Source organism: Carica papaya, chromosome 3 (assembly GCF_054855325.1).
Source record: "Carica papaya isolate Zhongbai chromosome 3, ASM5485532v1, whole genome shotgun sequence".
In the NCBI taxonomy this organism is placed as follows: Eukaryota; Viridiplantae; Streptophyta; class Magnoliopsida; order Brassicales; family Caricaceae; genus Carica; species Carica papaya.
The window spans coordinates 26,238,861-26,253,561 of record NC_142311.1 but is presented as its reverse complement, the minus strand read 5'-3'; the positions used below and the strand labels follow the sequence as shown (position 1 = coordinate 26,253,561).

General features: G+C 33.6%; 1 protein-coding gene across 1 annotated transcript; it reads left to right on the top strand.

The window, feature by feature from the left end:
* Positions 1 to 220: 220 nt before the first annotated feature.
* LOC148267374 (uncharacterized) lies at positions 221 to 5,074 on the top strand. The gene is made up of 8 exons (XM_088216356.1): positions 221 to 1,356; positions 1,466 to 1,586; positions 2,066 to 2,176; positions 2,439 to 2,611; positions 2,718 to 3,056; positions 3,285 to 3,410; positions 3,910 to 4,447; positions 4,545 to 5,074. The coding sequence occupies exons 1-8, from the start codon at positions 493 to 495 to the stop codon at positions 4,841 to 4,843; spliced, it is 2,571 nt and encodes an 856-aa protein (XP_088072482.1). The 5' UTR covers positions 221 to 492; the 3' UTR covers positions 4,844 to 5,074.
* Positions 5,075 to 14,701: the final 9,627 nt, after the last annotated feature.

The window sequence follows — 14,701 nt, the reverse complement described above, 5'->3', positions numbered from 1 at the left end:
TATAAGATTTTTTAAAGTTAAAAAATGAGTACACACGTACGACCCATGATAGAGAAATAAATTTTTACTGACGATTTGAGTACGAAAAAAAAAGAAGAAAACATTCCTGTTAATACCACCACGTGTCCATCTTTAATTGGGTAAATTGTAAAAAGGATTCTCTACTTCCACTCGCCCACTGTAAATTTTTGATAGAGGCAGCTCAGTTTCCCTCCCAATTTGAAAATAGCATTAAGAAGTCGATTCCTATTCCCTCCCTTTTCTGGCCTTGCCTACCTTCCATTTCAAGATCAATTTACGTTATCAAATTAAATTGAAATCCAACCTGGTTTTTCCATATTAAGATGTCAATACCCAGATTTCATTTTCTTTTAATTATGAAGCTCGCAATCCTCATCCATCTTTCAATTGAATCCCTAGAAACCAATTCTTCTGCACCAGACTCATTCTCTTCTGACCAGTCATTGTGGGTCTTTCTCAATTCTAACTGCAATGGATTCATCAGATGATGACTCTTCAGATATGCAAGCTCTGAGTGACCAGTCTTCGGCTCAGCCACCACTTAGTTCAAATGTGTCTTCACCAATTTCACCAAAAACGGCTAGTTTTCTGGAAGAAGATTCTTGGTGTTCATTTCCGGGGCAGTCTTCGACATCTTTGTCAACTGAAACTTTTGGCAAGCAGATTTCGGCGAATCGTGATTGGCCTTGTGCTTCTGGTAACAACATGAATTCTATTCCATCGTCACCATCTTCTCTCACAAGAGACCTAAATCATCACGAGTCTCCGGCTGCGTCACTGTCGAACCTAAATCCGCTCTCGCCACCTCCGCCAAATGAAACCTTAGCCGATCATTATCTGACTCCGTCATCTTTACCAGATGATAATAATCAGCGTTTAGTTCATTATCCATGCGAACCAATTTCTGTAATTATGCCCGAACATAATGTATCTGCCGTTGATAGGCAGTTTTTACAACAAGAAAAGGAGAGGCTCAGTCTATCATTGTTGGGCCCTAAAGAAGATGATCCTGGAGAACATTGCCCATCATCTGACATGCAAAGGTGTCCGCAAAAGGAGGACGACACTGCTAATTCCCCAAGATCGTACGATAGCGAAGACGATATTGTGGATTCTCAACTGGAGGACGACACTGATTCTTCCACAAGATCGTATGACAGCGAAGACGATATCGTGGATTATCAACCGGAGGACGATACTGCTTATTCCCCAAGATCGTATGATAGCGAAGACAATATTGTGGATTGTCAACCATTGACTCAATCTCAGTGGAGTGCCCAAGAATCTAGCTGGTCAGAAGCGCGGGAATCTAAGGAAATCATATCCACCGGTGTGGTATGTTCCATTATTCTCTGAACAACTTTTGATTTTCCCTCCTTTGTAGTCATGTGTTTATTTCATACCATCATTATCATTATTATTATTTGAATTATCGGTTTTGCAGGGTGCAGGGATTTCAAATTTAGGCAACACTTGCTTCATGAATTCAATCCTGCAATGCTTCACCCACACAGTGCCCCTGGTCCGGGCTCTTCACACTTGCCATCACCCGATGCCTTGTGATCGTATGATCTATACATTTTAATCTCAGTTTTTTGTTATTTCTCTTTCCAGTCAAGAACATTAATGGCTAGTTAAATACCCTTGTATTTGGTATGCTATATTATTTCAGAGTTGTTTGTCTCAACTTTTGACTTTGAAAGCACTTTTGCAACCAAGTGGATAAAGTGTAAAGTACTTTTGGAAACAACCGAAGTTAAAATTTTTTTTGGATAAATTTTAAAGTAAAAAATTACAATTTGCAGTTTTTGGAAAATAAATTTTGTTTTTACTAAAAATTTACACTTTAAATTTCGAAATATAAGTTCATTAAATACTTTAAACTTAGTATGCTGTTTTATTTCCGAAATGTTAAAATTTTTGAAATGTTATTAGTTTCTATAGAAGCACCATGCTTTTGGAAGAGGGTAGCACTATCCATACTATTTCTTCCTACACTTTTAATATTTTGATTCATAAGTGAAAGAAATTTGCAAAATTTCAGGTAGTAGAGAAGGGTTCTGTGTTATTTGCATTCTTCGTGGTCACATTCAACTATCTTTATATTCTTCAGGAGGGGTTATCTCACCATCAAAATTTATTGACAATTTGAACCGTATCCTTTTCATTTTCATTTTTCTTTTAATTAATTGAAATAATGTAAGCAGATGTTATTAATGTTTTATATTTTTATCATTCTGCTTAACCACGTTGTAGTTAACTCTTATCATAAACTAATCTCAAATTTATATCTTTGAAAGCTATTTTTAATTAATCTTGTATCTGAAAATGCTGCATGCATACTTGTTTTTGAACACCTATTTCTCTGGCTAGACAATAGTTTTTTTTCTTGTTATTCTTGACCCAAAGGACATCAGAATTTTCCCCTTTCTTCCAGAAATACCAGCAGGAGGATGCTCATGAATTCTTGCAATCCATATTAGATAAACTTGAAAAATGTTGCTTGGATTCTGAGAAAATGGGTGAAAGTTTATCTTCCCATGATATGAACATTGTGGACCAGGTCTTTGGTGGTCGTCTCCTAAGCAGAGTATGGCCTGCCTCTTAGATCTCTTTATACTTATTCCAATATTGAAAATAAGTAGCAATTCTATCAAAATGCAAATCATACTGACATTCTATTGATTGGATATCAGCTTCAGTGCTGCAACTGTGGTCACTACTCTGACACTTATGAGGCATCGATTGGACTTAGTTTGGAGATTGAAGAGGTGGACACTCTTCAAAGTGCCCTATTATCTTTTACCAGTGTGGAAAAACTTGAAGATCCGGAGACAAAGTTTAAATGTGAGAATTGTAAAGAAAGAGTGTCAAAGGAGAAACAACTTATGGTGGACCGCGCACCTTCCGTTGCTACATTCCACTTGAAGAGATTCAAGAATGATGGAATTAATGTTGATAAGATTTATAAGCATGTGAAGTTCCCATTAGAGTTGGACTTGCAACCTTATACAAGTAGCAGTCGGAGTTGTGAAGTGAGTAAAATGCTTTACATTTGAGATTTGCTACAGAGACCTTGATTTTAGTTGAATGTGCTTTAGGGCATTGGGATATGATGAACTTTAATTCTTTATCATTTTTTTTTTTTCCTTCAAGGAGAAGCCCTAGTTGAGTCAATATTTTTCAGGACATAATTACTATTAATTTGCATTTCTATTTGTTTTCAGAACCAATTTCTTAAATTTTTCTGCCATTCCTTACAGGAGGTGGAGCTTAAGTATTACTTGTATGCATTTATTGTACACGTTGGAGAATCATTAACTTCTGGTCATTACTTCTGCTACATTCGGTCCTCCCCAGATACATGGCACAAATTGGATGACTCACAGGTAGTGTTTACCAGATTTATTAGTGAGCTGGCCTTACAGATAAGCTTATTTTTGTGATGTCTTTAATTTTTAGTTCCTTAGGAAGGTTAAGCATAAGTAATCATTACATTTGACGACATGGGTGTTAAGTTTTTCATTGCTATTTTTTCCCGCATTTTGTTAATTCACATAATTCTTGATTGCTTCAACATTTATCCAAGCTTTTGAGAGCTAAGAGTTCCACTCCGGCAATGTAAGTTATTGACGTATCCCAAATATCCCTTTTAAAGTCATATAGTTACTTGGTTTTGGTGATGAGACCAAATTTGTCGTTTAACTTACAAAATGTAAGTATGTCGGGTTGAGCTGTCTACATTCGTCACTGGGTTTTAGAAGCTCTAATGCATAATTAAACCAATCTTGCTGAAGTTTGATGTATGTATATATATATATATGTGTGTGTGTGTGTGTGTGTGTAATTTATTTGTTTATTGATTTATTTATTTTTCCCTTTTGGCAGGTTACTAGGGTTGAAGAAGACAATGTGCTATCTCAGGATGCATATATATTATTCTATACCAGGCAGGACACACCGTGGTTTTCAACTATATTTGAAAGGATAAAGCCTAGACTGGAAGCAGTTTCAAATTCATCGCACAAGCCAATTCCGGAGGCAGTGAAAAATGATTTTAGTTCTGATCATAGAACCGGAGATAATGAAAATTATGAGGTGAATAAATCCAGCAACAATGAAATGACTGAAAAAATAAATAAGTGGTCTCAGTTTGTTAAAATAAGGAATGCCGCTGTTGATGTTTCTGTCGAGAATTCTTGCAAATTAAATCTGAATGAACCAGGGTTTGGAGAGTATGAAGATGATATTCCCCTGATTCATGCTTCATCACAACTAATAAATAGTGCGTATGAGAAATCACAAACTGTGCTGTCTCTTAAAAAGGATAATTGTGATCAGAAGGTTACCGAAGTTGCAAGGAATAATAGTTCACCTTCCACACTGCCTGGATCGGAGAGTTCAGGTTTTCCTAGGGAACACCAAGGTAAAAGAATCACTCTCATGATCTTGTTTCCATATATTTATATATATATTTCTTTATAGTTAAGCCACATGATTTGACACTAGTTGAAATTTTGCAGTAGCAGTTGATTGCATTCCACAAGATCATTTGAAATTAGAGAAGCAAGGGAGTCTAAAGAGACCATCTAGCGAGGTTCCATTAGATATGAATGAAAGTTTAACTCTTAGACGCCTGAAAAAGCACATCCGTGGATCAAGCGCAACGATGCCTTCTGCTGCTATGGGGTTTGAAGAGGATGATAATCTCAACAAAGAGGAAAAATTACATGCAGCCCCATGCAAAAGATCTAGTCCTCCAGCTCATCAGAGACAAAACAGGGAAGAGGTTACGCACCCTGGAACTGATGTTTTTCCCTAGAGAGTTTATTTGGTCAGCAAACAAAAGATGCTTCATGCAAAAAAGGTTTATTACTGTTAGTTCCTGTGGTTGGGTGCTAAGGCTGTCATTATAACTTGGCTTTGACCATATATCCAGTGTAGGAAGAAAAAATAAGTTGGAAGTATAGATAGAGAGAAAATCCGAATAATGTATAGATAGAGAAATTTTATGGTTAGAAGGGATTATATAGTGTTTATATAAAGAATAATATCTGAGTCATGTAATTAAATTATTCTTTTTAAGTTACAAATACTAATTAATTTCTTACTGCTTACACCATCTATTACTAACTAACTAACTATTTATTTTTTTTTTTGTAATTAAATTAATTCCTTCAGCTCCACCAATTAAACTAAAAATCGTCCAATTCAAAATAAAACTTCAATTTATTAAATTGAAATATAACAAAATTAATATAGTTAAAAATTTCAACCCTTTTATTTAGGGTTTCTCTTTTGTCTCTCCTTCCACTCCTCATTTTTTAGGCTTCACCAGCCTTAACTTCATTCTTTAAGCTTTAAGGATTAAGTAAACTCAGGTTTGCTTCATAACTTCATCCTCCCCTTTTCACTCCGCATACTTCCTTGTAGATAAACGATTAAACATATTTTATTCTTAATATATCTTTTTTTTTTCATAAAAGATTGTAATCGATTTATTAAATATATTTAATTTTTTAAGTAATTTATTATCTCTAATCGTACATTAAAATATGAAGTATAGCTTAAATACTCAATGTCTCTCGGGTTCAATTTGAATTATTTTTTATTTGAACACTTACACTAGGCTTCTATTTGTTTTAATTATTTATTTTTAAATTTTACCTGGATAACCCCTTATCCTACCAACGTCTAATTTCTATTAAAATCATAATATATTTTTTATTTTTTAGTTTTAAAAATAAAGATTAAATATTTAAAAATTAAAACAAAGATTAAATCTTTATTTTTTTAATTTTTATTTCTTTTTTCCTCATTTTCTCTTTCTCTATCTTCATCTTAACCTTCACCGTCCACTTCGTTATCACCAATCTCTCTGTTCTAACTAACTTCTAATCAGGAAAATTGTTGATTATTTAAAGACTATTATTACTATTATTATAAATCAATTTAATTTCCAGATATCAATGTCTAATCTTAAAATTTGGTAATGCCAATAGAGGAAGACTATCAACGGCGATGAGGGAAGACAGGCGAGACTGGTTGTTGGGAACAGAGGAAGAGGGAATAGATAGAAATGAGTAGTTTGGTGGGTATGGAGGCGTCTTCATCTTCTTTGTTTTAGACACAGAGAAAGAGAGAGAGGGAGATGGAAAGAATAACAAAAATAAAATGTTATCAAAACACACACTATGTGGACTTTGCATGAGGAAAAAGAGAGCATAAAAAATATAAGAAAAATGGAGAAGAAAATATAAGAAATTAAGGAACAAAACTTGTGGAAAGATGAAAATTTGTTTTTTGTATTCACCAACCTTTCAAACATATGGATTTTCAAGAAAAGGGACAAAACTTATACCCCAATCGCTATATGAGTATTCCACCAAGTAATCATCAAATGGCTTTGAACAAGATTCTATAATCAGTAATACCCTTGATATACCTTATGACCTTTTTAGCAACACCAAGTTGTCTCTTACTTGGTGAATGCATAAACATGGAGAGCAAACTTGCAGGATATGTGATGTCGAGCCTAATTGCCTTAAATAAAGCAAATTCCTTATTGAACCTTTCTAAATTGTTTCGTCTGTCTTGTCTGCACCATCTTCCTTGCACAACTTTTCATTCACCACCAAAGGAACTGCTATCTCTTTACATTTTTCCATATGAAATTTCTTCAATATATCTAATGTATACTTCCTTTAAGAGAGAAAAAAATTGTCATCATTTTGCTTAACTTTCATTCCCCAAAAAGTAACACATCTCTCCAAGATCAAACATAACAAACTCTTTCATCAACAATTGTTTAAACTGATGCACCAAGTAAGGATTTCCACTAGTATTAAATAACTCATCAATATAAATCGAGACAATGAACTGCTCTTTATCTTCGTAACTATTCATATAGAGAGTTGACTCAGTCTCACCTTTCATATAGGTAAGATTGAATATATGTGAATCAATCATTGTATACTAGGCCTTAGGTGCCTAGTTGAGGGCATACAAGCACTTCTTCAACTTGTACACCAATAAGTTCTCTAAACTATAAACCCCTAAAGTTGTTCAATAAAAATCTTCTTCTATAAGAGACCACTCAAAAAAGTTGATTTTACATCTAAATGATAAAGCCTCCAATTTAGTTTTACTGCTAAGGTCACCAACAAATTGATGGTATCATGCCTTACTACAGGTGCAATGGTGTCATCATAGTTTACTCCTGATAATAATGCATAACCCTTCCTAACCATGTGTTATTTTTGTTAATCGTGTCAATCTCCTCCTTCATAGCAAGTTGGCACTCCTTGTAATTAACAGCTTTTTTGTAGCTTGTGGTTCAATGATGACTAAATTACATTCTTATAAACTTTTACAAATGCCTTAGTCTTTGTTGTTGGCGTGTTTGCAATTAGATTATCAAATTTTACAAAATCAATTCAAACATTTTCAATAACAACAATTTAGGAACTTGAAGTTGTAACAACTGCATCTTATATGATCTTATTTGTTTCAACTTGCTTTTTATCCAAATTTTAGAATGTTGATTCATCAGCAAACATATCCTTATTGATAAAAACTTTCTCTATCACTACATTGTAGACTCTATAAATCCTGCCTGAGTTGCATACCCTAAAAAAAATACCAACTTCACTCTTGTCATCTAATTTACTTCTTTTAACCAAAGGAATATGGTTATAGCATACTGAAACGAAGATTTCTAAGTGTCGTATGCATGATTTTGATCCACTCCATGCCTTAATTAAAGTCATGTCTTTAACAAACTAGGTGAGAAGCTTGTTAATCAAGTAAGCAACAGTATAAACTATTTTAGCTCAAAAGTATTTGGGAAGAAAACTCTCAATAAACATGCATCTTACCATCTTTATCACTATTATGTTCTTCCTCTCTGATACCCTATTATGCTCTATGAGTAAGTGATAGTAAAACAATGATGAATACCATTATCTTCACAAAATTCTTTAAATTTTGCTGATAAATATTCTCCTCTATTGTTTGTTCTTAAAAAAATAATCTCAACTTCACTTTGCTTTTCGACTAAAACTTTAAATTTCTTAAACACAAACGACATTTGAGCTTTATTTGATAAAAAATACACCCAAATCCTATGAGTGTAATCATCAATAAATAATACAAAATATTTATTTTATTAAAGATTCAACATTCATAAAACCATACACATTAATATATATAAGTTCAAGTTTCTTTATACCTCTTATCATAGCAGCTGATGGAAAACTAGTCCCATGCAACTAACCAAACTGACATGCAATACACACCTTAAGAATAAGCTAACATAGACATACAAGCAACCATTCCATTCTTTTGCATAAATTTCAAAGAGTCAACATTATAATGATCAAATCTTTTATGTCACAACCAAGTCAAATCATCTTTAACAACAAAAACATATTGATTTTGCATATTTCATACTAAACATATAACTGTTCTCGTTTTTCTTAATCTTTGCTATTTGCACGTTTGAAGGGTCATAGATAAAACATCAATAATTTTCGAACAAAATATAATAAACATAGTTTTATATTTGAACAACACTAAAAAAATTTCACTATAAACTAGAATAAAGAGCACATTGGTTATGAATTCAATACCTTACTTAGTTTGAATTGGTATTGATCCTTTTCATTGAGCTTCCGTAATTGTCCTATTGTTAAGTCTCACTTTAATTCTACAATTAATATCCAAGTTGCTGAACAACATTCGAACATTAAAAATGTGGCTTGTTCATCCTTTATCCACACACCACAAATCATTTCCACTAACACAAGAGACTTTAGTCATCATGAAAAGATGGCTTTTCTGCTGCATATGTTTCGCAATAAAATTGACTAGTTGTAAAGGTGGTTGTTATCATTCTTAAAACTCATTTTTTTTCCTTATGATGCTTGATTTTCCTCTTCTAGCACCCCTTCTATGTATGACAATACTTTTTTGCAAATCATGCACTACATATGTTTCTAACATTCGTTTTTATAATGGTTTGACTTACCACAACTTTCATAATTAGGAAACTTTCTTTTCTTTTTATGAATCTTTCGGATACTATGGCTATTTCCCCTTATTTGTTAAGGATTGACCTCTATCTTTTTAAGTTAAAGTTCCAAATTTACCTTTACCTTGCTCGAAAGATACTCTCAGTAATTTCATCATTTTTGATTGAAACCTTCAACTCCTAAGCTTGTAGCTTACTGATAAGTTCAACAACAATAAACTTCTTAAGATCACATGTTTCTTCGTGACAAATAATGATGTTCATTGACTAAGCTATTCGAAAACTAATGATTTGTAAAAAAAAATAACAAATATAAGTGAAGAAAAATACCAGATTTGCGCAGGCAGTGTTCAGTGACAATAGAAGGCGCAGAAACGAGTGAATAGAGAGAAAACTCTTTGCTACAGCAGCTGAATGAAGCATACACATGTTTACCTGCAAGAACAATAAGAAAGAACACAATAAACAGAAAAAAAAAAGGATTTTGGTGCTGTGTCAGCAACAACAGAGAGGAGATTAAAGAATATAGTTGCTCGAGGGAAAAAATAAGTTTAAATACCCATTCTGTCCCGGAGCTTTGCTGAGCCCAAACGCCCGGATCACCCTTTAGTGAAACGGTGCTTTTTGGTGTTTTGGTGTGGGTTGGGCTGGCCTACTTATACAATCCCGATAACACTGTAATCATAAAAAACTTTGTGATGTACCAATTCAACAACACTAGGACCCAACTATTTACTAGATTTGAAAATCCAAATAAGATGAGAAACAAGGTTTTAAGGTTAACAAGAAAAGTTATAATAAAGATATAATACAATTTTGAACACCAATGCGTTGTTAAATCATGCAACTATTTTAAAGACATCACTTAGATGCCATATATTATGGAAGTAAAAGTTGTTGGAAATATTTTAGTGATCTTATTAAAAAAGAAAAGGAGAAAGCAATTGCTACCCATCTGTTTCACAATTCTAAATCTTCAGTCAGATAATTTCATACCTAGTATACCAACAAGTTATTTCAGGAGTCCTCAGAAAGAAGAATGGTTAACAACATATGATAAAAATTGTTGGTTGACCATATATATGAATATTTCTTTCTTAATTGAACAATACCATATATAGTTAGTTGCATAGTAGATAGAGTAAAAAAATAAAAAAATATCCTCTTACATTATTGTTAATACATATCTTGATAGTTATAAAGATAAAAAGAAAAACCTAGGACAGAAGGGGCAAGAAAAGCATATAAAAACCTCCATAAACAAGGCCCTCAACTCTCCATGTTGAAATGCAAATTTACCAGTCCTTTTAAGATATCAGGGTCGATGCAATTTTTTCAATTTCTCTAATTAGTTAATTTTATAAGTATACTTAAATTGATTTAATGCATTTTTTATGACATTATCTTCACCAAAAGGGTATAAAATATTTACAAAATTGAACAAAAAGAGCTTTAAAAGTTAATAAAGTCTTTTACTCATAATTTGAAAATGTGAAGACAATTTTAGAAAGACATTTTAAAAAGTCTTGTAGTAAGACTCTTAAATATCCATAAACTCAAAAATGTTACAATTGTGATGCAGGACAAAACTCCACAAAAATGAAAGTTTAAAATAAGTATGAAAAATTATTTATCATTAATCCATTTAATATAATTGGATACTAACATATTTATTAGTCTAAATAAGATATGTTTAATCCAAAAAATAAAACCAAATGAAAAAGGCTGAGCCACTCATCCGGTGGTGTATATTAATAAGTTTTAGTTTATTTGAAAGAATAAAACAAAACCCAAAAAGAAAAAAAAAACAAAAGTAAAAGTAAAAAACAAAGGATGAACACTTGAATTAAAAGAGAGTTAATGAGATAGTAAAAATGAAATAGAATACTTGATTTATAAAAGATACTATTTCATGCAAGAAATTTGTAAAGGTCCGAAATTTAAATGGAAATAAAGTTATAAATTAAATGCGAAAGCGAAATAATAGAGTTATTGTTTACATTCCTTACACAATAATTTAGAATACCTAATAGAGCTACGGAAATGTCCATTCTAAAAAAATAAACGAAAATCAAAAAAATAAATTGTAACGACCCCAGAAATCCAAAAGGAAATATATAATAATTAAAGTGCGGAAGTGAAATAAAATGTTAAGGTTTACATCCCTTGCACAATAACTTAAAAGTACTGAATAATATTACGAAAATAAATTCTCTGAAAGAAACATGAAAAATAAGAAACATAATAGAAAATAGAAAGTATCTAGCATTTACTCGCAATCTTTTTGTAGATCGAGCTCTAGAACCAGATCCTCTTGATCTAAAATGGTTAAATAAAGGATGAGCTACACTAGCCCAGTAAAGATATCACACTATATGATTGGCATAGAAGTAAAGGTTGGTATAAAATCAAAACAACTAATGGAGCACTAAGTTTAGCAAATTCGTTTATCAATCATAAAACCATTTACCATTCACTTACCGTAGTGGAATTTATGAAAACAACTTATAAAGACAATAATATCATACAGATCATAACTTCATGAACAATCAGTAACACAGAATATATCATAGATTCATAATCCATTAACAATAAACTAAATCATAATCGTTTCTCATTTTACCAGCCTACTAGTATCCATGTGGGTTCATAGGGATGTCCCTGCTACACGTAAACCATTTTCATTAATAATTTAAATTACAGGACCGTCCCTATACCATGTTTGGTATGAGCGCCAAGACATTAAACCTCAATATCCTATCCGGTATGAGGGTGAAGCGGGCCATCCCCATACCCCGTCCGGTATGAGCACCAAATTACCAAGTCTCCATACTCCGTCCGGTATGAGACAACGTTCACGGTAGGGTTCCCTATGTACCCAGTCCGTCTACCATCTCCCAAGATATCTAATAAGGCTGTCATTCCATATGTTTATTTGATCACACCCCTTTCTTATTTTTCTTTAGTCTCTATTACCAAATCAAACATAATCACATAAACAAATAAACATGCATCCAGTAATACAATCATGTCTCAAATCCCTAATCAAATAGTGGTCAGGTAAGGCAATAATACATGCATTTAAACTATAAAATAGATAAATAAGATACTATTATGCTTTTAGACTGTAAAATAAATCAATAGAGAATAATGTCCGGTTCGGGATCCATTAGCAATCTGTAATTAGTTATGCACATCTATTTAATTTGTACAAAACACTGCATTATTATTTATTTAAACTTCAATTCTATGATAGGGAATAGGGTGATGGGTATTTACTCGATTTGACACCAAAAAGCTAAACGGTTTACTGCGCCTACGGGCAGTCCCTAGGTTCCCTGAATTTTTCTCTAGAACTGAAACGCGCTTATAGTACCTATAAATATTCCAAATAAACCCAAAATCAGTCCTAGGGCCCGCTCGGCCAATTTCAGAAATCTGGCATGGTGGCTCCGTCGCGCTCCTCGGGTCGGCCGTTTTCGACCTTTTTTGGCCGAATTTGGCTGATTTTGCATCGATTTCTACGAGCACATACGCGAAAGGGCCTTGGTGGACCGAAAAAATACGAAAAACTGAAACTCACCTGCAGCGAGGGTCTCTAGTGCGACAGTTCCTCTGGCTTACGTTGCAGTGGGTGTTTCGCTTAGGTCAACCTGTAGAGAAGAAAATAGTGATCACAATAGTGGAAAAATTACGTGAAACAAAAATCGGGAAGGGCCTCATCGGAGGTGGTCTGTGAAATTTTCTGCGGCAGCGACGCCGGGCTTCGTCGGTATTTTTCGGCCAATTCGCCAATTCTTTCACTCCGATTTGGCCATGGGTGGGTTTAAAATTAAATTTCTTGCAAATGTAAAATTTTTTACTTTTTATGGTGGTCGAAAAGGGTTTCGGTGCGGCGGCGGGTGGCGGCGGTCGGCTCCCTGATGGCTGGGTTGTCTTCTTCGGCAAGGGGTTCTGACGGCTAGGGTTAGAGTTTGGGTGCAAATCAGGTGGGTTATTTATATCCATTCGCTTTCGATCTGAACCATCCATCGCACTTGATTTGGACCATCTAATCGCGATTAAATAGGGAGTGAATCTGGGTTATTCATCGCAATCCAATCTGGGTCGTCCGTGCGTGTGGGAACGAACTTCAACTGTTCGATCGCGCACATGCGGATCGCCCACGTGGCTCCCCCCGCGTGGCCTCCCGCATCAGCGCCTTTGTCACTTGGCGCGTCCTGCTTGGTCGGGACTGCTAACTAGGCGTCTCACGTGGTAAAATTTTTCTAAATTATATTTTAACCTCCAGTTTTTTATTTTTCTTTTAAAAACACCCTTTGAACCCAAATTTTCAACCCTTTTCCCCAAAATTATTTTCAATTTAATCCTTAATATATCTTACCCCATTTTTTTCATTAAATTAAAATAAGATAAAATATAATAAAATAAATAAATAAATAATTATATTTATTAATAAAAAGTGAAAAAAAGATTTTGGTGGGTGTTACATAAATGAAAGACAAATAACTAAGAAATCCTAAAACGACATTTACTACCTCTTGAAGGGAGTCTGGGTAGTGAAATATTCACAACTCCCTTGTTGATCGGGATTTGGATCTTGATCCTCTTGATCTGAAATAGTTAATGAAGGGGCGAGCTACACTAGTCCAGTAATAATATCACACTAATCACATATACGAAAAATTAAAGATTGATAAAAATCAGAAAAATAACCAATAGAGCCCTTAATTTAATATAATTTCATTTACTATAAAGAAAGTCATTTATTCCATATTGTGTAACAAGTCTTTTCCAACAATAACTTATGAAAACTCATATTTATGTACTATTATTTATCACATATAAGATGACAAGAAATGATCATTTATATTTTTACCCCCTTACTGGTACCCTTGGAGGTCCATAAGGATCTCCTCCTACTCGTGAACTCAATATCCAATTAAACAATTAACCGGCCGTCCCCATACCCTGTCTAGTAATGGACGCCAAATATTCCACTACCTCGATACCCTGTCTGCTAATGGACACCAAACATTCTACCATCTCGATACCTCGTCTGGTATAGAGGTAAATCATATCTCTCAAACCTTACTGGTAAGGGACTTTCCAAGCTCGTCTGATTGAGGTAATGTTCACGGTAGAGTTCTCTATGTATCGGTCTCATCCGCCATTTCTCAGGTACCCAATAAGTTTTTCCTATACAGATTTTTATTAGTATAACAATCAACAATGCAATAACCATATCTCATTTTATACTCACCGTTCACTTAAATAATAATATAGTTTAACACAGTCAAATAACTAATGATCGAAATATCGATAGGCAATGCAGGGGAAATAAATAACAAAATAACCGAAAAGACCCTTAAAACCATCAATTGAGTTACGCACAGTATAATAGTAAACAAATATAGGCAATACAGAAAAATAAACAAAAAATCGAAACAACTATAAACTAACCGGTTCCGCCTCCACTAGTAACCTGTAATTATTTTTAAAGTTCTTTAATTTTTCATAAAAAATATACAATTATTAATTATTAAGCCTCAATTTGCCGTACCGAAGAAAAGGGTGAGAGATCTTTACCCGAATCAGTGTTCGAAATACAAAACTTTCTACTGCGCCTATTGACGGTTTCTGAATTTT

Coding starts and splice junctions, on each gene's coding strand:
- LOC148267374 (XM_088216356.1), top strand. CDS start 493: ATGGATTCATCAGATGATGACTCTTCAGATATGCAAGCTCTGAGTGAC. Junction 1,357..1,465: donor AAATCATATCCACCGGTGTG/GTATGTTCCATT, acceptor TCGGTTTTGCAG/GGTGCAGGGATTTCAAATTT. Junction 3,411..3,909: donor ACAAATTGGATGACTCACAG/GTAGTGTTTACC, acceptor CCCTTTTGGCAG/GTTACTAGGGTTGAAGAAGA.